Source organism: Ranitomeya variabilis, chromosome 3, assembly GCF_051348905.1.
Source record: "Ranitomeya variabilis isolate aRanVar5 chromosome 3, aRanVar5.hap1, whole genome shotgun sequence".
NCBI classification, from domain to species: domain Eukaryota; kingdom Metazoa; phylum Chordata; class Amphibia; order Anura; family Dendrobatidae; genus Ranitomeya; species Ranitomeya variabilis.
In genome coordinates this window covers 642775173-642798100 of record NC_135234.1, presented here as the reverse complement: position 1 = coordinate 642798100, position 22928 = coordinate 642775173, and the positions used below count along the sequence as shown (strand labels likewise).

At 44.4% G+C, this 22928-nt stretch overlaps 1 protein-coding gene across 1 annotated transcript; it reads right to left on the bottom strand.

The window, feature by feature from the left end:
• Positions 1-2987: 2987 nt before the first annotated feature.
• Positions 2988-19610, bottom strand: LOC143816812 (cathelicidin-related peptide Oh-Cath-like). Its single transcript, XM_077297673.1, has 5 exons — positions 19421-19610; positions 19121-19222; positions 15584-15655; positions 13817-13942; positions 2988-6225 (listed from the first exon to the last, which is right to left on the bottom strand). Exons 1-5 carry the CDS (start codon positions 19607-19609, stop codon positions 6220-6222), a joined length of 495 nt encoding a protein of 164 aa, XP_077153788.1. The 5' UTR covers position 19610; the 3' UTR covers positions 2988-6219.
• Between the last annotated feature and the right edge of the window lie 3318 nt (positions 19611-22928).

The window sequence follows — 22928 nt, the reverse complement described above, 5'->3', positions numbered from 1 at the left end:
TGATTTTGATCTATTCTAAATCGGGTATACACCGTGTCCCTTGCAGTGAGGCTCTTACTGTTGTATTTTAATCCTTTTAGCATAAATATTGTTTTATTGTTTATCTAATAAACATATAGGAACTTGACACTATTTCATAGTTTGTTATACAAATTGTCTCTTCAGAGAAAAAGAGGACTTGAACTCTATAGGGCCACCTGTACTTCATAGTTCTCTTCATTCTTTGACATTTTCCCAATATCTCCATGTGTTGTTTTTTAGGTTATTCTGAAGTTTTATGTATTGCTATCCAAAGGACACTGTCAATTATTAATGCACAGAGAACGTGTCAGTATTTGAAGGCCATGAAGGTTTGTATTAGTCAGCCATAAGGTCTCCTTGTTCACTGTCCACATATTTGCACGACCTCCAGTAAATAATGTCTTAGAATTTCTTCCGGTTTGTTTATTTTCTTCTACACATTAGGCTACTTTCACACTTGCGTTGTGCGACGTACGTCGCAATGCGTCGTTTTGGAGAAAAAATGCATCCAGCAAAGTTGCCCGCAGGATGTGTTTTTTCCCCATAGACTCCATAGATGGATGCGTCGTGTTTTGGCAGACCGTCGGCACAAGAAAACGTTCCATGTAACTTTTTTTGTGCGTCGTGTCCGCCATTTCCGACCGCGCATGCGCAGCCGGAACTCCGCCCCTCCTCCCCGGACATTACAATGGGGCAGCGGATGCGTTGAAAAACTGCATCCGCTGCCCTCGTTGTGCTTTTATTTCACAACGTGCATCGGTACGTCAGGCCGACGAATGGCGACGGCCCCATACCGACGCTAGTGTGAAAGTAGCCTTACCCGACCCCAGGGCCACCATCAGGGAATTACTGCCCTGACTGGCGTATGGGGCCCGGTGGCAGAGGGGGCCGCATCGGGCCCCGTCTGTTCTGTTCATCGGGCCCGGGCCCCAGCGGCAGGCGGCTTCTCGGTAACTGAAGCTGCGTCTGAGAGGCAGGTTCAGTTTGCCTTGTGGGCTCGTGCGGGCCCGCACTACAATGGTTAAAGCTGCCAGCCAATCGGAGGCTGGCAGCTGACGTCAGCGCGCATTGCCGACATATGGCGTCATTGTCATTCACCAACGAGTGCACGCTGAAACGCTGGGAGGGATCTTCTCTTCGCCGCAGGAGCGCGGCTAGGTAAGGAGAAAGGTTTTTTTATTTTTTTATTATTTTAATTGAAAGCGGCAATGTTTCAGGATGGAGACACAAGGATGGGGGCAGGATTGGAGACAAGGGGGCAGAATGCAGACACGAGGGGCAAAATGGAGGCACAAGGGGCAGAATGCAGACACTGGGGCAGAATGGAGACACGGGGCAGAATGGAAGCACGAGGGGCAGAATGCAGACACTGGGGCAGAATGGAGACACGAGGGGCAGAATGGAGGCACGAGGGGAAGAATGGAGACACGAGGGGCAGAATGGAGACACGAGGGGCAGAAAGGAGGCACGAGGGGCAGAATGCAGGCACGAGAGGCAGAATGCAGGCACGAGGGGCAGAATGAAGACACGAGGGGCAGAATGCAGACACTGGGGCAGAATGGAGACACGAGGGGCAGAATGGAGGCACGAGGGGAAGAATGGAGACACGAGGGGCAGAATGGAGACACGAGGGGCAGAAAGGAGGCACGAGGGGCAGAATGCAGGCACGAGAGGCAGAATGCAGGCACGAGGGGCAGAATGAAGACACGAGGGGCAGAATGCAGGCATGAGGGGCAGAATGCAGGCACAAGGGGCAGAATAGAGACACGGGGGCAGAATAGAGGCAAGGGGCAGAATGTAGATACGGGGCAGAATTGGAGACACAGGGGCAGAATGCAGGCACGAGGGGCAGAATGGAGACATGAGGGGCAGAATGTGGGCACGGGAGCAGAATGCAGACACTGGGGCAGAATTGGAGACACGGGGGCAGAATGGAGACAAAGGGGAAGGATGGAGACATGGGCAGAATGCAGATACTGGCGCAGAATGCAGATACGGGGCAGAATGGAGACAGAGGGGCAGAATGCAGGCACGGGGCAGAATGGAGACAAAGGGGAAGGATGGAGACACGGGGCAGAATGGAGACAAGGGGCAGAATGGAGACACGGGGCAGAATGCTGACACTGGAGCAGAATGCAGGCACGGTAGCAGAATGGAGACACGGGGCAGAATGCAGACAAGGGGACAGAGTGGAGACATGGGAAAGATGGAGACGGGGCAGAATGCAGGCACAAGGGGCAGAATGCAGGCACGGGGGCAGAATGCAGGTAAGGGGGAAGAATGCAGATACGGGGGCAGAATGGAGACAAGAGGGCAGAATGCAGACACTGGGGCAGAATGGAGACACGGGGGAAGGATGGAGATGGAGCAGAATGCAGGCACGAGGGGCAGAATGCAGGCACGGGGGCAAAATGCAGATATGGTGGCAGAATGGAGACAAAGGGGAAGGATGGAGATGAAGGGTAGAATGGAGACAGATCGGGCAGGAATATGGGGCAGGATGGAGACAGATGGGGCAGGATCATGGGGCAGGATGGGGAGATCATATGGGGCAGGATGGGACATCACATGGGGGCAGGATAGGAGAACATATGGCTGGAGCCAGGAATGAGACACACAGGGGCCAGGATGGGGAATATTGTTACTATAGGGGCTAATTAAGGGATATTATTACTGCAGTAACGTATTTATTTTATTTTTTGAGGATACTGTTTTAAATGGGGTGGGGTGGTCATGTTACTGTGCAGACCAACACTGTCACTTTTTTTCTTCATCTGTTGTAGTTTAGAATTTGAGAAAAAATAAGTAATGTGTTCTGCAAGCGGTGCTGTAATAATTATAGGGGATAACTCAGGAGACTCTTTGCGTGGAACAAGACAACTACAGGACACAGTTTTATAAGTCGTAAAGTCTATATTATCACATGGTGATTCAAACAGGTGCAGAGAGATACTCAAGTCCACAACACTTAGAGTAAATATTAAATGCAGCTTAGCAGTCTATAGGAAACTTCAGAGGAAAATGCAATCACGCAGAAAGTCTACGAAGCACAATTATTCTTGAGGATACTTGACACGAATAAGTCCTTGCTTAGTCCAAAACACAGATACATATGCTTATAAGGCAGTTCAAATAATATCTTAGCTCAACCAGGGAGGCCTGGGTAATAGTCTCAGGTTCTTGCAAAGCAGAAACAGCTTACATGTCCAGCAAATGCAGATGGAAGTAAACGTGAGCAGCAGATGAAGGAGGATTACTGGAACTGGTGTATGCAGCAGGAACTCAGAGCAGAGTAGCAGGATAACCCACAGGTTCACAGGAGCAAGCATATAGCCAGGGAGTCACCAGAGGTCAGGAGCAGGATGCAAGGCAGAATACTCTAGCACAGACTGAAGGCTGGGGTGGAGTTTTATAGCAGGAAGACACAGTGCATATGAGACCAAAGACGCCATCTTGGAAAAGGGCAGTAATGCACAAAAGGTAATAAAAAATGTTCAGAGTCCTGACAGGGCGAGGTGAGGAGGTGGTGTGGGAGAGGGAGATACAGAATGTTCAGTATGTTAGATATGACGAGATCCAGGATAGGGCCAAATCTGTGATGCCAAGAGATGAGAGAATCTGTAGCAGGAGGGAGTGGTCCACAGTGTCAAAGGCAGAAGACAGTTCCATGCGAAGGAGGACAGAGTAGTGTAGCTTGCTCTTGGTGGTTAGTAGGTCATTGGTGACTTTAGTTAGGGCAGTTTCAGTTGAGTGATGGGTCAGAAGCCAGATTGTAACCGGTCAAAGAGGGAGCAGGAGGTGAGGTGGGAGGACAGTTCAAGATGGACATGCTGTTTTTCAGTAGTTTTGAGGCATAAGGGAGAAGAGATATCAGGCGATAGCTAGACACAGAGGATGGGTCGAGGGAGGGCTTTTTGAGGATGGGTGTGATCGAGGCATGCTTGAAGGATGAGTGGAAGACACCAGTTGTTAGTGAGAGGTTGAAGAGATGTGTTAGGGTTGGGATGAAGACTGTGGTGAGGTTAGGGATGAGGTGGGATGGGAGCGGGTTAAGTGTGCAAGTGGTGAGATGTGATTTTAACAGGAGAGTGGAGAGCTGATCTTCTGTCATGGTGGAGAAGCTGGTTTTGAAGTAACAGGGTTGAGCAGCTAAGAGGGGCATTGGGGGCTGCGGGCCAAAGTTTTCTCTAATCACATCAATCTTCTGTTTAAAGAAAGAGGCAAAGTCTTCAGCAGAAATGAGAGGAGAGGGAGGAGGTGCTGGGGGACAGAGTAAAGAATTGAAAGTGTTGAAAAGCTGTTTAGGGTTGTAAGTCAGGGAGGATATGAGAGATGAGAAGTAAGTTTGTTTTGCGGTAGTAAGTGTGGACTTGAAGCTGGCGAGGGACTGCTGTTATGCAATTAAGTGGTTGGCAGAGTGGGATCACTTCCATCTTTCTTTGGTCAGGCCAGTCAGCCAGGGCTGCCTGTTGATTGTACAAGTTTTGCTATGGGTGAGGGGGGCGGCCGAGTCGAGTGTTGCTGTTATTGTTGTGTTATAAAAAGTGGTAGCAGCCCATCTGTGTCATGAAGGGAAGCTATGTCTGTAAGAGGGAGAAGGGACTCAGAGAGAGATTGTAAATTGAGGTGCTCGAGATTTCTGTGACGGTGAGTTTGTGGAGTGGGGGTTGCACACTAGGAGAGGAGAGGGAAGACAAAGTCAGTAGGTTGTGGTCAGACAAGGGGAAGGGTGAGTTAGTGAGATTAGTAAGGGAACATAATTGGGTAAAGATAAGGTTCAGTGTGTGACAATCTTTGTGAGTGGCTGCAGAGGACCATTGAGTGAGGCTGAAGGAGGCAGTGAGTGATAAAATTTTAGAGGCAGCTGAGGTGGAAGTGTCAATGGGGAAGTTGAAGGTTACCCATGATGATAATGGGGATGTCAGTGGAGAGGAAGTGAAGTAGCCTGGTGGTGAAGTGGTTGAGAAAGGTGGAAATGGCTAGTTCTGGGGGGCGGTAGATGACAGCCAGCTGGAGGTTGGAGGGGTATAGATGCGGACAGAGTGTACCTCAAACGATGGAACAGTAGCAGAGGGTGGGAGCGGAAGAATTGGAGTAAAGGAGCAGGTGTCAGACAGGAGCAAGCCAACTCGTCCATCGCGCTTGTTGCTGGGGCGAGGGGTGTAGGAGAGATGGAATCCACCATAAGAAAGTGCAGCTGGAGAGGTTGAGTCAGAGGGGGTGATCCAGGTTTCAGTGATGCCAAGGAAGGACAGTTTGTTGGTGATGAAGAGGTCATGGATAAACGACAGTTTGTTGCAGACAGACATGATGCAGCCGTGTGTGTCTGGCAAAAAAAGATTGTATGTGGTGGAACAGTTGTGAGAAGAAGGTAAGATGGCTGGGGAGGATGGAGGGGGAAATTACTAGGTCCTTACTAGGTTGGGGATTACAGGAGGTAGGGAAAAATAGAGCAGTATGGGGGTGAAAGTGAAAAGAAACCAAAACATTGCAGTGCTTTTATATTCCGTTACCTTACAGTCAAATTCCAGTCCAATTCAAGTCTAATTCAGAGTAACCTAATTAGAAATCTGTAATTTGAAAGATAGAATTTGAAAGATGCCTGAATCAGACTAAAGTCTGGATCAGACTCCTGGGTCTGAATATATGTGCTACTAAGAGCACTCAGCTATGAGTGGATGTGGGCTGTGTGGCCAGAACACATGTTCAGAGTTAAACGAAAGGTCATAAAAGGGGGGAGGGGTTACACTGACCACTCGGGTATGCAGACACAGGAGCAGTGAAATACATTGTGGATACAGAGTGATGGGCTAAGCACAGCATACTATAGAAAATCAATGCAATATACAGAGACATTCAGGAGCTAGGGAGAGCTGTAGACATTCAGCTCATACCATAGAAAATCAATGCAATATACAGAGACATTCAGGAGCTAGGGAGAGCTTATCCCTTATCCTAATGTGCACTAATGCCAAACAACCAATACTGGATTGAAAGTGGTTGTTTCATCGGTATTTTTTGCACCTGTGTTTTTGCCATCATTAATCGGGTCCGATGCGCCCTGCTAGTGCATGTGTTTGGAGGCTTCAGCAGGTAACCATCTCTGCTTTTTTCTCTGTGACATTCAGTTCATACCATAGAAAATCAATGCAATATACAGAGACATTCAGGAGCTAGGGAGAGCTGTGGACATTCAGTTCATACCTGTGGGAAGAGGAGAACAGCTCAAGTTAGATGATACAGATGGTGATGATGATAATATTGTAGCAGTGATGATTGGCCAAATGCATTCTAGAATTTAAGTCTAATTCAGAGTAATGTAATTAGAAATCTGTAATTTGAAAGATGGAATTTGAAAGATGCCTGAATCAGACTAAAGTTTGGATTAGACTCCTGGGTCTGAATATATGTGCTACTAAGAGCACTCAGCTGTGAGTGGATGCTTAGGGTCATTGTCTTGTTGGAAGGTGAACCTTCGGCCAAGTCTGAGGTCCTGAGCACTCTGGAAGAGGTTTTCATCCAGGATCTCTCTGTACTTTTTTTGCATTCATGTTTCCTTCAATGACAATCAGTTGTCCTGTCCCTGCAGCTGAAAAACACCCCCATAGCAGGATGCTGCCACCACCATATTTCACTCTTGGGATTGTATTGGCAGGTGAGGAGCAGTGCCTGGCATTCTCCACCCATACCGCTTAGAATTATCACCAAAAAGGTCTATCTTCATCTCATCAGACTAGAGAATCTAATTTCTCATAGTCTGGGAGTCCCTCATGTGTTTTTAGTAAAATCTATGGGCTTTCATATGTCTTGCACTGAGGAGAGGCTTCCATCTGGCCACTCTGCCATAAAGGCCCCACTGGTGGACGGCTGCAGTGATAGTTGACTTTGTGGAACTTTCTCCCATCTCCCTACTGCATCTCTGTAGCTCAGTCACAATGATCTTGCGGTTCTTCTTTACCTCTCTCACCAAGGCTCTTCTACCACGATTGCTCAGTTGGGCTGGACGGCCAGGTCTAGGAAGACTACTGGTGGTCCAAAACTTCTTCCATTTAAGGATTATGGAGGTCACTGTTCTCTTAGGAACCTTAAGTACTGCAGAAATTCTGTTGTAACCTTGGCCAGATCTGTGCCTTGCCACAATTCTGTCTCTGAGCTCCTTCCCCAGTTTCTTTCACGTCATGATTTGGTCTGACTTGCACTGTGAGCTGTGAGGTCTTATATAGACAGGTGTGTGCCTTTCCAAATCAAGTCCTGTTTATTTAAACACAGCTGGGCTCCAATGAAGGAGTAGAACCATCTCAAGGAGGATCACAAGGAAATGGACAGCATGTGACTTAAATATGAGTGTCTGAACAAAGGGTCTGAATATTTATGACCATGTGATATTTCAGTTTTTCTTTTTTATTACATTTGCAAAAATTTCTACATTTCTGTTTTTTTTTTCAGTCAAGATGGGGTGCAGAGTGTACTGTCATGATCTCTGCAGGCAGAGATCATAGCAAGCCTATAGAGGGACAAGCTCTCGGAAGATGGAACTATACTGACCATGAACTAAGCCTGCCGCGCAACTAGAAATAGCCAGGTAGCATTTCCTATTTATCGCTAGATGCCCAGCTCTGGCCTAAGACCTAAATAGCTAGCAGAGGGAAATATAAGACCTGGCTCACCTCTAGAGAAATATTCCAAAGAAGACAGTAGCCCCCCACATATAATGACGGTGAGTTCAGATGAAACAACAAACGCAGCAGGAAAATAGTCTTAGCAAATTTGAGGTCCGCTTACTAGATAGCAGAAGACAGATAGTATACTTTCATGGTCAGCAGAAAAACACTAACAAAACACCATCCAGAGATTACCTTAAACTCTGGCATTAACTCATAACGCCAGAGTAGCAATCCCTGATCAACGAGAGCTTTCCAGACACAGTAACAAAACTTCAGCTGTGAACTGGAACAAATAGGCAAAACAAAACATGGACAAAAGTCCAACTTATCTAGTAGTAGTCTAGAAGCAGGAACAAGCACTGAGAGGCATCAGATAACATTGTTGACCGGCAAGAAACCACCAGAGAAATGAGCTTAAATAGCGACACCCACTACTGATGGAATCAGGTGAAACAGGAAAGAGGATGACAAGTCCAATTCCACAAGCGGCCACCGGGGGAGCCCAGAATCCAAATTCACAACAGTACCCCCCCCTCAAGGAGGGGGCACCGAACCCTCACCAGATCCACCAGGGCGACCAGGATGAGCCCTATGGAAGGCACGAACAAGATCAGAAGCATGAACATCAGATGCATTGACCCAAGAATTATCCTCCTGGCCGTAACCCTTCCAGTTGACCAGATACTGGAGTTTCCGTCTGGAAACACGAGAGTCCAAAATTTTCTCCACAACGTACTCCAACTCACCCTCAACCAACACCGGAGCAGGAGGCTCAACTGAAGGTACAACAGGTACCTCATACCTGCGCAATAACGACCGATGAAAAACGTTATGAATGGAAAAGGACGCAGGGAGGTCCAAACGGAAAGAAACAGGATTAAGAATCTCCAATATTCTATAAGGGCCGATGAACCGAGGTTTAAACTTAGGAGAAGAGACCCTCATAGGGACAAAACGAGAAGACAACCACACTAAATCTCCAACACAAAGCCGAGAACCAACACGACGATGACGGTTGGCAAAACGCTGAGTCTTCTCCTGGGACAACTTCAAATTGTCCATAACCTGCCCCCAAATGTGATGCAATCTCTCTACCACCGCATCCACTCCAGGACAATCCGAGGATTCCACCTGACCGGAGGAAAATCGAGGGTGAAACCCCGAATTACAGAAAAACGGGGACACCAAGGTGGAAGAACTGGCCCGATTATTGAGGGCGAACTCTGCCAATGGCAAAAAAGCAACCCAATCATCCTGGTCAGCAGAGACAAAACACCTCAGATATGTCTCAAGGGTCTGATTAGTCCGCTCGGTCTGGCCATTAGTCTGAGGGTGAAAAGCAGACGAAAAAGACAAATCTATGCCCATCCTAGCACAGAATGCCCGCCAAAATCTAGACACAAATTGGGTACCTCTGTCAGAAACAATATTCTCAGGAATACCGTGCAATCGGACAACATTCTGAAAAAACAGAGGAACCAACTCAGAAGAAGAAGGCAACTTGGGCAGAGGAACCAAATGGACCATTTTAGAGAAACGGTCACAGACCACCCAGATGACAGACATCTTCTGGGAAACAGGCAGATCTGAAATAAAATCCATCGAGATGTGTGTCCAAGGCCTCTTAGGAATAGGCAAGGGCAACAGCAGTCCGCTAGCCCGAGAACTACAAGACTTGGCCCGAGCACAAACGTCACATGACTGCACAAAGACTCGCACATCTCGTGACAGAGAAGGCCACCAGAAGGATCTTGCCACCAAATCCCTGGTACCAAAAATTCCGGGATGACCTGCCAATGCAGAAGAATGTACCTCAGAGATGACTCTGCTGGTCCAATCATCCGGAACAAACAGTCTATCAGGCGGACAACGATCCGGTCTATCCGCCTGAAACTCTTGCAAGGACCGCCGCAGATCAGGAGAAACGGCCGACAAAATTACTCCCTCCCTAAGGATACCTGTGGGTTCAGAATTACCAGGAGAGTCCGGGTCAAAACTCCTAGAAAGGGCATCTGCCTTAACATTCTTAGAACCCGGTAGGTATGACACCACAAAATTAAAGCGAGAAAAAAATAAAGACCAGCGCGCCTGTCTAGGATTCAGGCGTCTGGCAGTCTCAAGATAAATCAAATTTTTGTGGTCAGTCAATACCACCACCTGATGTCTAGCCCCCTCGAGCCAATGGCGCCACTCCTCAAACGCCCACTTCATGGCCAAAAGCTCCCGATTCCCAACATCATAATTCCGCTCTGCGGGCGAAAATTTGCGAGAAAAGAAGGCACAAGGCCTAATGACGGAGCAGTCGGAACCTTTCTGCGACAACACTGCCCCAGCTCCGATCTCCGAAGCGTCAACCTCAACCTGAAAAGGCAGATTCACATCAGGCTGACGCAACACAGGGGCAGAGGCAAAACGGCGCTTAAGCTCCTGAAAGGCCTCTACAGCATGAGGGGACCAATTAGCAACATCAGCGCCTTGTCTGGTCAAATCAGTCAGTGGTTTAACGACATCCGAAAAACCAGCAATAAATCGGCGGTAAAAGTTGGCAAAGCCCAAAAATCTCTGAAGACCCTTAAGAGAGGAGGGCTGAGTCCAGTCACAAATAGCTTGCACCTTGACGGGATCCATCTCAATGGAAGAGGGAGAAAAAATATACCCCAAAAAGGAAATTTTCTGGACCCCAAAAACGCACTTAGACCCCTTCACACATAAAGAATTAGACCGCAGAACCTGAAAAACCCTCCTGACCTGCTGGACATGAGAGTCCCAGTCATCAGAAAAAATCAGAATATCATCCAGATATATTATCATAAATTTATCCAGAAAATCGCGGAAAATATCATGCATAAAAGACTGGAAAACTGAAGGGGCATTAGAAAGACCAAAAGGCATGACCAAATACTCAAAGTGGCCCTCGGGCGTATTAAATGCGGTCTTCCACTCATCCCCCTGCCTGATCCGCACCAAATTATACGCCCCACGAAGATCAATTTTAGAGAACCACTTAGCACCCTCTATACGAGCAAACAAATCAGTAAGCAATGGCAATGGGTATTGATACTTAACAGTGATCTTATTCAGAAGCCGATAATCAATACATGGTCTCAAAGAGCCGTCTTTTTTTGAGACAAAGAAAAACCCAGCTCCCAAGGGAGAAGAAGATGGACGAATATGTCCCTTTTCCAAAGACTCCTTTATATATTCCCGCATAGCAGCATGTTCCGGCACAGACAAATTAAACAAACGACCCTTTGGATATTTACAACCCGGTATCAAATCTATGGCACAATCGCACTCACGGTGCGGAGGTAACGACCCAAGCTTGGGTTCGTCAAAGACGTCTTGATAATCAGAGAGGAACTCAGGGACTTCAGAGGGAATGGACGACGAAATAGAAACCAAAGGTACGTCCCCATGAATACCCTTACATCCCCAGCTCAACACAGACATTGCTCTCCAGTCCAAGACTGGGTTGTGAGACTGCAACCATGGCAATCCCAGTACCAAATCGTCATGTAAATTATACAGCACCAGGAAACGAATAATCTCCTGGTGATCCGGATTGATACGCATGGTTACTTGTGTCCAGTATTGTGGTTTATTATTAGCCAATGGGGTGGAGTCAATCCCCTTCAGAGGAATAAGAGTCTCCAAAGGCTCTAAATCAAAACCACAACGATTGGCAAAGGACCAATCCATAAGACTCAGAGCGGCGCCAGAGTCAACATAGGCGTCCGTGGCAATGGATGACAAAGAGCAAATCAGGGTTACAGACAAAATAAACTTAGACTGAATGGTGCTAATGGAAACAGATTTATCAAGCTTCTTTGTACGCCTAGAGCATGCCGATATAACATGAGTAGAATCCCCACAATAGAAACACAATCCATTCTTCCGTCTAAAATTCTGTCGCTCGCTCCTGGACAGAATTCTATCACACTGCATACTTTCTGGCGTCTTTTCCATAGACACCGCCAGATGGTGCACCGGTTTGCGCTCCCGCAGACGCCTATCAATCTGAATAGCCATTGTCATGGACTCATTCAGACCTGCAGGCAAAGGGAACCCCACCATAACATCCTTAACGGCATCAGAGAGACCTTCTCTGAAAGTTGCCGCCAAGGCGCACTCATTCCACTGAGTAAGCACAGACCATTTACGGAATTTTTGGCAGAAAACTTCAGCTTCGTCTTGCCCCTGAGATAGTGCCATCAAAGTTTTTTCTGCCTGAAGTTCCAAATGAGGTTCCTCATAAAGCAAGCCCAAGGCCAGAAAAAACGCATCCACATCGCGTAACGCAGGATCCCCTGCTGGCAATGAGAAGGCCCAATCTTGAGGGTCACCCCTGAGCAAGGAAATCACAATCCTAACCTGCTGAGCAGGGTCTCCAGCTGAACGAGACTTCAGGGACAAATAAAGCTTACAATTATTTCGGAAATTCTGGAAGCTAGCTCTATTCCCTGTGAAGAACTCCGGCAAAGGAATTCTCGGCTCAGATACCGGAGCATGTACCACAAAATCTTGTAAATTTTGTACTTTCGTGATGAGATTATTCAAACCCGCAGTTACACTCTGGAGATCCATTATTGTCAGGTGCACACAGAGCATACAGAGATTAGGAGGAGAGAGAGAGAAAAGACTGCAGCAAGGCAGACTGGAGGAAAAAAAAAAAAAAAATTTCAGCAGACTTCTTATAACTCTCCTTTCTCAACCTGGGTCTTTAACACTTTATTGGCCGGTCAAACTGTCATGATCTCTGCAGGCAGAGATCATAGCAAGCCTATAGAGGGACAAGCTCTCGGAAGATGGAACTATACTGACCATGAACTAAGCCTGCCGCGCAACTAGAAATAGCCAGGTAGCATTTCCTATTTATCGCTAGATGCCCAGCTCTGGCCTAAGACCTAAATAGCTAGCAGAGGGAAATATAAGACCTGGCTCACCTCTAGAGAAATATTCCAAAGAAGACAGTAGCCCCCCACATATAATGACGGTGAGTTCAGATGAAACAACAAACGCAGCAGGAAAATAGTCTTAGCAAATTTGAGGTCCGCTTACTAGATAGCAGAAGACAGATAGTATACTTTCATGGTCAGCAGAAAAACACTAACAAAACACCATCCAGAGATTACCTTAAACTCTGGCATTAACTCATAACGCCAGAGTAGCAATCCCTGATCAACGAGAGCTTTCCAGACACAGTAACAAAACTTCAGCTGTGAACTGGAACAAATAGGCAAAACAAAACATGGACAAAAGTCCAACTTATCTAGTAGTAGTCTAGAAGCAGGAACAAGCACTGAGAGGCATCAGATAACATTGTTGACCGGCAAGAAACCACCAGAGAAATGAGCTTAAATAGCGACACCCACTACTGATGGAATCAGGTGAAACAGGAAAGAGGATGACAAGTCCAATTCCACAAGCGGCCACCGGGGGAGCCCAGAATCCAAATTCACAACAGTGTACATTAATGTGAAAAAATGAACTTTTTTGAATTTACCAAATGGTTGCAATGAAACAAAGAGTTTAAAATTTAAAGGGGACTGAATATTTTCCTACCCACTGTATCTGCTGACTTGTTTTCCCTCTAATCAGCATCATTGTTCTTCTTACCATTATCCTCCATTCAACATATTTTTTTCTTTACCTTCTCCTCATGATCATCATCATTTTATCATGTACTATTATAACACCACTCATTCTCATGGTTTTCATCATCATTCTCTTTACCATCATCATTGCTCCTTACCCTTATAAGCATAATTGATCATTGTCACTTTATTATCCATTATAATAATTATCCTTATCAACTCTCAATTTTTTTATCATCATTTCTATCTGATTATGGCTATATTCATGTTCCACATTCTCACCGTGAACATCACCATCATCCTTATCATAACCCCTGATATATACCATCATCATTCAACCTCTTCTTAACCTTCTCATCACTTTTCATAAAGAAATCAAGAAATATTTTCTGCTTCTATGTTTATTTGCAACTTTGACCTTTGGGAACAATTTACTGCTACATTGCATAATATCTGTTTAATAAGAAGAAGTAACACCTTATTACTGAAATAATGTGATGTCAAGACTGACTCTATGAATGAGCAAGATCTTTACACCTGGATAATCTGAGCTCCATTTTGGTTCTTGCCTGGCCTCCCAATAAGAGTATAGCCCCCCGTTAACTTCGGCCGACAAGGCTTCTTCCTGCATGGTTTTCTACTAGACCTCTTCACACGGATGTCCTGGAAGGAAACAGAACAACAATGAAGAAAATAAGACACAGGATTGTTCAGTAAAGGAGAGTCCACCTGCCCTTCCTTTCCTTTTACTAGTTACTTTTATTTTAGCTTTTCATTAGTTAATCATGTTGGTTATAGCAGAGCTTTGTTTGTCATGATATTCCCACAGCTCCTATGGATTCTACTCATGTTCCATCTTCATATCTCCATTTATAGAAGATTTTAAACACCCCCTCCATACACATGATCCATGAGCTTCCCTTAATTCCCTGTCACTTGTGTTATATCAAAAATTCCCAATTTCTAAAGTGCAGTTACAGGTCCTGCAGATCCTGGATTCTGCTTCTCCTTGCAGAGACACACTTGTCCATAAGAGACACAGTGAATCATCTTCTTTCTTCAGCCTTGTACCAGAGAAGTGCAGCAATAGCATGTAAGCGACTAGATCTCTTCCATGTAACATTACGGCTCACATAATATTGGATAGGATTGATTTCAATGTATTCTTAGTTATAAACCGCAGTAATTGAGGATAGCCTTTGGAAACAAGTAAGATGAGCTCACAATAGGTCTTGTCTCCTCCCATTTTCCAGAAATATGAGTTTCTCTAAACCAACTTGTCACTCTCCACAAAATATAATGTTACCCCTTAAGGTACCGTTACACTCAGCAACTTTGCAACGAGAACGACAACAATCCGTGACGTTGCAGCATCCTGGATAGCGATCTCGTTGTGTTTGACATGCAGCAGCGATCTGGATCCCGCTGTGATATCGCTGGTCGGAGCTAGAAGTCCAGAACTTTATTTCGTCGCCAGGTCGACGTGTATTGTCATGTTTGACATCAAAAGCAATGACGATAACAATAGATGTAATGGAGCTAACAACCAGCGAGAACGATAAGTGAATAGCCGTTACGTCACTGGATCGCTCCTGCATCGTTCTGGAGTTGCTGTGTTTGGCGTCTCTACAGCGACCAAAACAGCGACGTTGCAGCGATCTAGTTTAGGTCGGCTCGTTGTCTATATCGCCGCAGCGTCGCTGAGTGTGACGGTACCTTTAGAGCCATTCTTGTCCTTGCCAAATCAGTTCTCCTATGTTGTACTGATAGGAAGCAAACATTTTGAAACAAATGTTTGCATATGGAGTGTCTGGTTTGGCTTCTTCTCCCAAGTCATTTGTCAAGTCGCATTAAAAGGTCAATGTTGACTTTAAGGTTTGCTATATCCAAAAAGAGTTCCTATCCTTTTTACCTTTGAAGACAATATTTGCATATTTAACTTCATAGTGGAGCCTGACATGGCCTATAGATCTCCCTATGTCAACTTGGCGCTCAACACAAGGAAAAACGTTACTCCTTAAACCTGCAGAAACATGAAACCTGACATTCCTGCCAGAAACCAATAATTATGTGTTACCTCTGAAACAGACACAGAAGGTGAGGTCACAATGTATAGAGAAGGATGAGACATGGGGGAGAAGAACTAGAAGAAGCAAACAGGAAAGTGGAAAAGAATCAACAAAGTAGGGAAGATCACAGTGTCTTCCACTAAGTCCTCTGTAGATCACAGTGCATAAATCTAGAGCTACAGCAAAAAATGCACAGAAACATGGCATGTGTTATTAATTTTTAATGCTGTGTTACCTTTGTATGACTTATACAGATTACGTCTTCAGGGCCCTCATCACCCAGATCCAGAGAACAAATCTTCACAGCCTGCAAAACAGATACAGGAAATATCATCTACCAATCATAATAATCATGAACCAAATGTTTACAAATTAATATTACTTTTCAGTCCTGAAAACAATATAAGGCTTTGTTCACAAAGTTTTGCATCAGGCCTCCCAACTAACCCCCCCCCCCCAAAAAAAAAAAAAAAATGTGATGCAACTTGATTCCCCAATGGACCTCCAGAAGACCTTTTCTTGGGCAGAGACAGGATCCAGCTTGGCTTTTGGAAAGATGAGCAGATACGGATGCATGGCCCAGTGTGTGGCAATAGAGGAATTACTGTACTCATCAAGTGCAGGGTGCTATCATATAGTTTTTGCACATGTGTCATATGTGCATTTATTATATTCCATGAGAGTGCTGGCCTTGTTCGATATTTTTTTATATTGTGCATTGGGGGATATGTCCGACCCATTAACATTTTCACACACTGCATTCCTAATTCATTTTTTCAATAGTTTTCCAAACACACAAAATCATTGTGATTTTACTGCGTTTTTGAAAAATCAGGGCAAAAGAAAACAAAAACATTGGGAATACAATGTGTAAATATGGCCTTAGGATACATGCACACAAACTTTTGTTTTAGTGTGTCTGCTTCAAAAAACTCCTGAAAAAAATGCCTGAAAAAACAATTTAAAAACTCTTCCTGTTTATGTTTATTGTCATACCACTTTGCTGTTCATGTGTTGTATTTGGAATGTTTTTTCCCTTCACGTTTTGAAAAAAAGTCTGCTCAGAAAAAAAGAACATGCAGGTCAATTCATTGAAGTGGCTCCTGATGGAAAATGCTTCATACTGAGCACTGTCCAAGTAGTAAGCTATAAAAACTCTTCAGAGAGAGAAAAACTCAAGTTCCCTAAAGGTACCTTCACACTAAACGATATCGCTAGCGATCCATGACGTTGCAGCGTCCTGGCTAGCGATATCGTTGAGTGTGACAGGCAGCAGCGATCAGGATCCTGCTGTGATATCGCTGGTCGTTGGTTAAAGTTCAGAACTTTATTTGGTCGTCAGATCGCCGTGTATCATTGTGTTTGACAGCAAAAGCAACGATACCAGCGATGTTTTACAATGGTAACCAGGGTAAACATCGGGTTACTAAGAGCAGGGCCGCGCTTAGTAACCCGATGTTTACCCTGGTTACCAGTGTAAAATGTAAAAAAACAAACAGTACATACTCACCTTCCGGTGTCTGTCACACGTCCCTCGCCGTCTGCTTCCTGCACTGACTGAGCGCCGGCCGTAAAGTGAAAGCACAGCACAGCGGTGACGTCACCGCTCTGCTGTTAGGGCCGGCGCTCACTGTCAGTGCAGGAAGCGGACGCCGGGGGACGCGAAGGTGAGTATGTACTGTTTGTTTTTTTACATTTACACTGGTAACCAGGGTAAACATCGGGTTACTAAGCGCGGCCCTGCGCTTAGCAACCCGATGTTTACCCTGGTTACCCGGGGACCTCGGCATCGTTGGTCGCTGGAGAGTGGTCTGTGTGACAGCTCTCCAGCGACCAAACAGCGACGCTGCAGCGATCGGCATCGTTTTCTGGATCGATGCAGCGTCGCTTAGTGTGAAGGTACCTTAAGGCTATGTTCACACATTGCGCTTTTGCTGTGTTTTTTTTTGCTGCATTTTTATGCAAAATGTATGCAAATTAAAGTTGCGTTTTAAAATGCAATCAAAAGTTATGAGATTTCAGAAAACTCGTGCACATACATTGTTTTTTTTCCTGACTGAATTGAGAAACTGCTGCATTTTTTTAAAACTACAGCATATCACTTCTTTCAGCGTTTTTGCAGTGTTTTTTCACCCATAGAAAGCAATGAGTGAGTGCAAAAATGCAGCAAAAAAAGCAAGTATCAGACTTTGCCCGGTTTTTAGTGAAACAAAAAAAAAGAAGGTACAGAAGTATGTTTTGGTGTCCTCACCTGAGAATTGCAGCTAGGATTAGTACAGTTTAATTAAATTATTGATGAGTGAAAAAGTAAACATTAGCCGACCAAGGTGTGAAATTGAACAATACCTGATCAACTCAAGGGCTGACCAAAGTGTGAAAGTAAACAATGTCCTAAAAACTCAATTCTCTACCAATGTCTTAAGGCCCCGTCACACTTAGCGACGCTAAAGCGATCTCGACAACGATACGACCTGTCAGGGATCGTTCCTGCGTCGCTATGTGGTCGCTGGTGAGATGTCAAACAGTGAGATCTTCCCAACGACGCAGCAGCGATGCGGCGACCTGTAGCGACCTGTACAACGATGTCGTTGGTCGTTGTGACCCTGTCACATGGCAGCTATTATGACGATTCAGACCTCGATGAGGGACGTCCTGTGTGACGTTGTAGTCAACGAGGTCGTTGGTAAGGTGTCAAACACAGCGATGTGTGCTACCCAGCGGGACCTCAACGATCAAAAAAAGGTCCAGGCCATTCCAACACGACCAGCGATCTCACAGCACGGGCCTGGTCGCTGCTACATGTCAAACATAGCGAGATCGCTACTGAGGTCGCTGTTGCGTCACAAAACTTGTGACTCAGCAGCGATCTCGCTAGTGACCTCGCTTAGGGCTTGTTCACACTTTGCAGATTTTGCTGCGGATTTTTCCGCAGCGGATTTGGAAAAACCGCAGTGCAAAACCGCTGCGGTTTTCACTGCGGATTTTCCTGCGGTTTCTTCTGCGGATTCCTCTGCGGGTTTTCAACAGCACTTTCCTATTGGTGCATGTTGAAAACCGCTGCGGAATCCGCAGAAAGAAGTGACATGCTCCTTCTTTTTTTCCGCAGCAATTCCGCGCGTTTTTTTCCGGGATTTTCTGCAATGTGGGCACAGCGGTTTTTGTTTTCCATAGGGTAACATTGTACTGTACCCTGCATGGAAAACTGCTGCGGATCCGCAGCGTCAAAACCGCTGCGGATCCGCAGCAAAAACCGCAAAGTGTGAACATAGCCTTAGTGTGACGGGGGCTTTAGGTAAACTACTCCTGACCAATTCACTTCACCCTGCTGTTACATTTGTAATTGTGCAATTTTTCATGAACTCATATGAACTTTTTTGCTTAGAATAGTCACTATTTTCTCTGACACAAACATATTTTTACATAAAGTAATTTGATCAAATTGACCTCTTTCCAAAAATGATGAAAAACGATGCAAAAACGCATAAAAAATGCTTTTTGAAAGCAGCTTCTTTACTGCCAAGAAAGCAGGTTTTGCAGCAGAAAAAACGCAGCAAAAACACGAGTGAACTGAAGCAGTTTTCAATTTGATTTTGACTGTCTAAAAAAACTCTGTCTGCATCTTGCCTTATCCAGCCAGACATGTTAAAATCAGAGCCGCACTGCATCATATATACATTTTAGCACTGAGCGCGGTCAGGACGTGACATTTCTTTTTCTCCATTAGAGAACGTCTTTCGTTACAGTTATGTTTCTCAATATTTCCATTACTCACTCCGTCCACCTTGAAATCACATTTAGATAAATCCACATTTTCAGATTTCAGGCACACCGTCTCTTTAAGGATAAAGGATTTTCTATCTGTGTTTTCATCTTTCTGTTAAAAGAAAAGCAAAATGGAGAGAAAAATAAATTTTATTATTAGAAATGTAAAAAAGTTTACTCCAGTCACATACAAAGCTGCAGGGACAAGTCCTCTGGTTTCCTCTCATCAGACAGCAGTGCATTGTCAGTGCTCAGGTGATAGTTACATAACAAGCTATAAATGAAGTAATCTTCATAATCTGTGATTTACCTGTGGTGGAGCAATGGAGATCTGGTCCAGGGATTTATATAAGTATGTGACCCCCTGCTTCTGGTTGCATAAGTCAATAATATCTCCTATAGATCTTCCATCTTTGGTCCCAGGCTCTGCAGTGTCAGAGAGACAGCCGTGTATTGTAACAGCAGAGAACAGCAGCAGATACAGCCTCCAGTTCCTCATCTTGGCCACCATCGGTAGTAATGTCCGCTCTCTGGCCAGATGCTCTTTTTTATTAAGCTTTTAGTTCCTCATATTCCTGTGTGATGACAAGTGTCTCGCTTACAAATTTGTCTATTATGTAATTCACAAATAATAATTTTACTAAATTTCATCATAGAGCTGCTCATTTTGGCATTTGCTCTGGGGTCTGATTTAATTTGGGAATTTGGTTGGGGTTCCGTATTCATTTTGAAGTCTATATTTATTTCAAGTTCTGGTGACTTAATATATTTACAGGGTCTGGGTTCTGTATTATTTAAAAGGGTCTGATCTGGGATCTGAAATAATTTTGGTGTCTGACCTGTAATCTCTATATACAGTATATGTAAGGGGTCTATGCTGGTTCTGAATTTATTAAGGCTATGTGCACATGTTGCAGATTTTGATGCGTTTCCGCAGTGGTTTTGGATGCGCGGAATTGCAGGAAATCTGCAGTGTAGTGCACAAGCAATGATAGTCAATGGAAAATTTAAAATTGTTGTGCACATGCTGCGGAAAAAAACGCGCGGATTTGCCAGCAATTTATTTTCCGCAGCATGTCAATTCTTTTTGCGGATCTGCAGTGTTTCTACACCCATTGACTACCATTGTGTCAAGCAAATCCACAGCAAAACCGCAGGTTTAAAAAGATATGCGGTTTTGCTGCAGAGTTGGGTGCGAGAAAAGCTGCAGATGGGGAGGAGGAAGAGTGTGTGGGTGGAGTGTGGGCGGAGACTGCGTGTGGGCGGAGACTGTGTGTGTGGAGAAGATGTGTGTATCTGTGTGCGGGTGTCTGTGTGTGCGGGGGTCTGCGGGTGTGTGCAGGGATCTGTGTGTGTGTTTGTAGGCAGGCATTGTCCGATGGGACTACTAGTCCCATCTGGCTATGCCTGCTACAGTGACAGCTAGCCGGATGATGGGACAATAGTAGTCCCATCATCCAGTTACTGTGTAAAAAAACCCACATACACACATACAGTACATACAACATACAGTATATACTCACCATACAGCTAGTCCCCGAAGCCTTCAATTACCTGTACAAAAAAATAAAAATAATAAACCAACAGTATACTCCCTGTTACGATGTAATCCATTTAATAACGAGTGTCCCACGATGATCTCCCATGGAGAGCTGTCAAATCGGCAGATGTGACTGTTCTCCAGGGGCTCCGGTGATACAATGATGGAAGTTATCCTTCCGCGCTGTATCCCTCCGCCGTCATCGGCAACACTGCGTGGGAAAATTCTCATGCAGTGTTACCATAAAGCGAGAGCCTGAACTCTCCGTGATAACACTGCAGGAGCCATTGTCTGTCAGTGTGTCACTGGAGGCCTTTAGAGCAGTAACATCTCCTGAGTCCTGATATGACAGCTCTATAGGGAGATCTTCGTGGGACACTCGTTATTAAATGGACTGCGTCGGATCAGGGAGTATTTGTGTTGGTTTATTATTTTTTCTTTTTTACAGGAGACCGAGGGCGTCACAGGAATTAGGCATAACAATAAAGATGGCAAAACTGTGTTGTGTTTTATTTCATTAAAAAATTTTTTTAAATATTTTATTTCATTAAAATTCTTTATTCTATGTCTTTATTTAAGCCTTTAACATCTATAGGATTAGTAATGGATAGGCGTCTTATTGACACCTCTCCATTACTAAGCCGGCTTGTCATCTTACAATACAAAGGTGACATTAACCTCCTATTACCTCCTCCTATTACCCCATATGCCATGGCTACAGGGCAGTGGGAAGAGACAGACATGCCATTTCTGGGGCGGCTGTGTGCTGGTGTTTGTAGCCAGGGGGGCAATATCCATGGTCCCTTCCTAGGCTATGAATATCAGCCCGCAGCTGTCTGCATAACCTTTTCTGGCTATTAATTATAGGGGGACCCCATGTCGTTTTTTTTGTGGGGTCTCCCAATTTTAATAGCCAGTAAAGGCTAAATATACAGCTGCGGGCTGATATTCATAGCCTGGGAAGATCCATGGGTATTAATCCCTTCCTAGGCTATAAACATCGACAGCCAGTCGCTGGCTTTCCCTTTCAGGCACAGAAAATTGCGCGGGAGCCCACACCATTTTTTTAATTTTTTTTTTAAATTAAACAGATATTGCGTTTAAGGCCGGGGTCACACTTGCGAGAAATTCGCACATGTCTCTCGCATCAATACCCAACACTGCCACCTGCACTCAGGACCGAAGTGTGTGGCTGCATGTATTTCTATGTAGCTGAATGCTCTAATCCAAGTGCCGGCGGCAGTGACGGGTACTGAGGTGCGAGACTCATGCAAGTTTCTTGCAAGTGTGACCCCGGCCTAATGCAGATTTTGTGTGTGTCTTTAATTAACTCTTTATGTACCATTTTATTACTAAACATCGAGCTTGGTATTTATCTATCCATCTATCGATAGATATATCTATCGATAGATAAATCTATAGATAGATAAATATATCTATGGATAGATGAATAGATATATCTATAGATAGCCAGATAGATCTATAGACAGATAGATCTATAAATAGATAGACAGATCTATAGATAGATCTATAGAATGATAGATAGATCTCTGGATAGATAGATCTATAGATAGATAGATAGATAGATAGATAGATAGATAGATAGATAGATAGATAGATAGACAGATAGATATATAGATAGATCTATAGATAAATCTATAGATAGATAGATCTATAGATAGAAGATAGATAGATCTGTAGATAGATGGATAGATATAACTATAGATAGATGGATAGATGTATCTATAGATAGATAGATAGATCTATAGATAGAAGATAGATAGATCTGTAGATAGATGGATAGATATAACTATAGATAGAGGGATAGATATATCTATAGATAGATACATCTATAGATAGATAGCTCTATAAATAGATCTATAGATAGATCTATCTATCTATAGATAGATAGATCTATAGATAAATATATCTATCTATTATCTATCTATAGATCTATCCATTTATCTATCTATCTATCTATCTATCTATTATCTATCTATCTCTGTGTGTAAATATTGTTCAGTGGAGTGTGTAAATGAAGAGGTTGGACAAAAAATTACATCACAATTCTTTTTATTTAGTTAAATAATAGATCTTTATTTAGCCTACAAAAACGTATATAAATCCGCATGGAAATAACACAAGAAAATCCGCATCAAAAGCGCATCAAATCCGTGCAGATTTTTACCTGTGTTTTCTGCAAATAGGTGCAGAATCTGCACACAAAATTCCACAGGCAAATCTGCAATGTGTGCAACAACCCTAAAGGGTCTAGTCT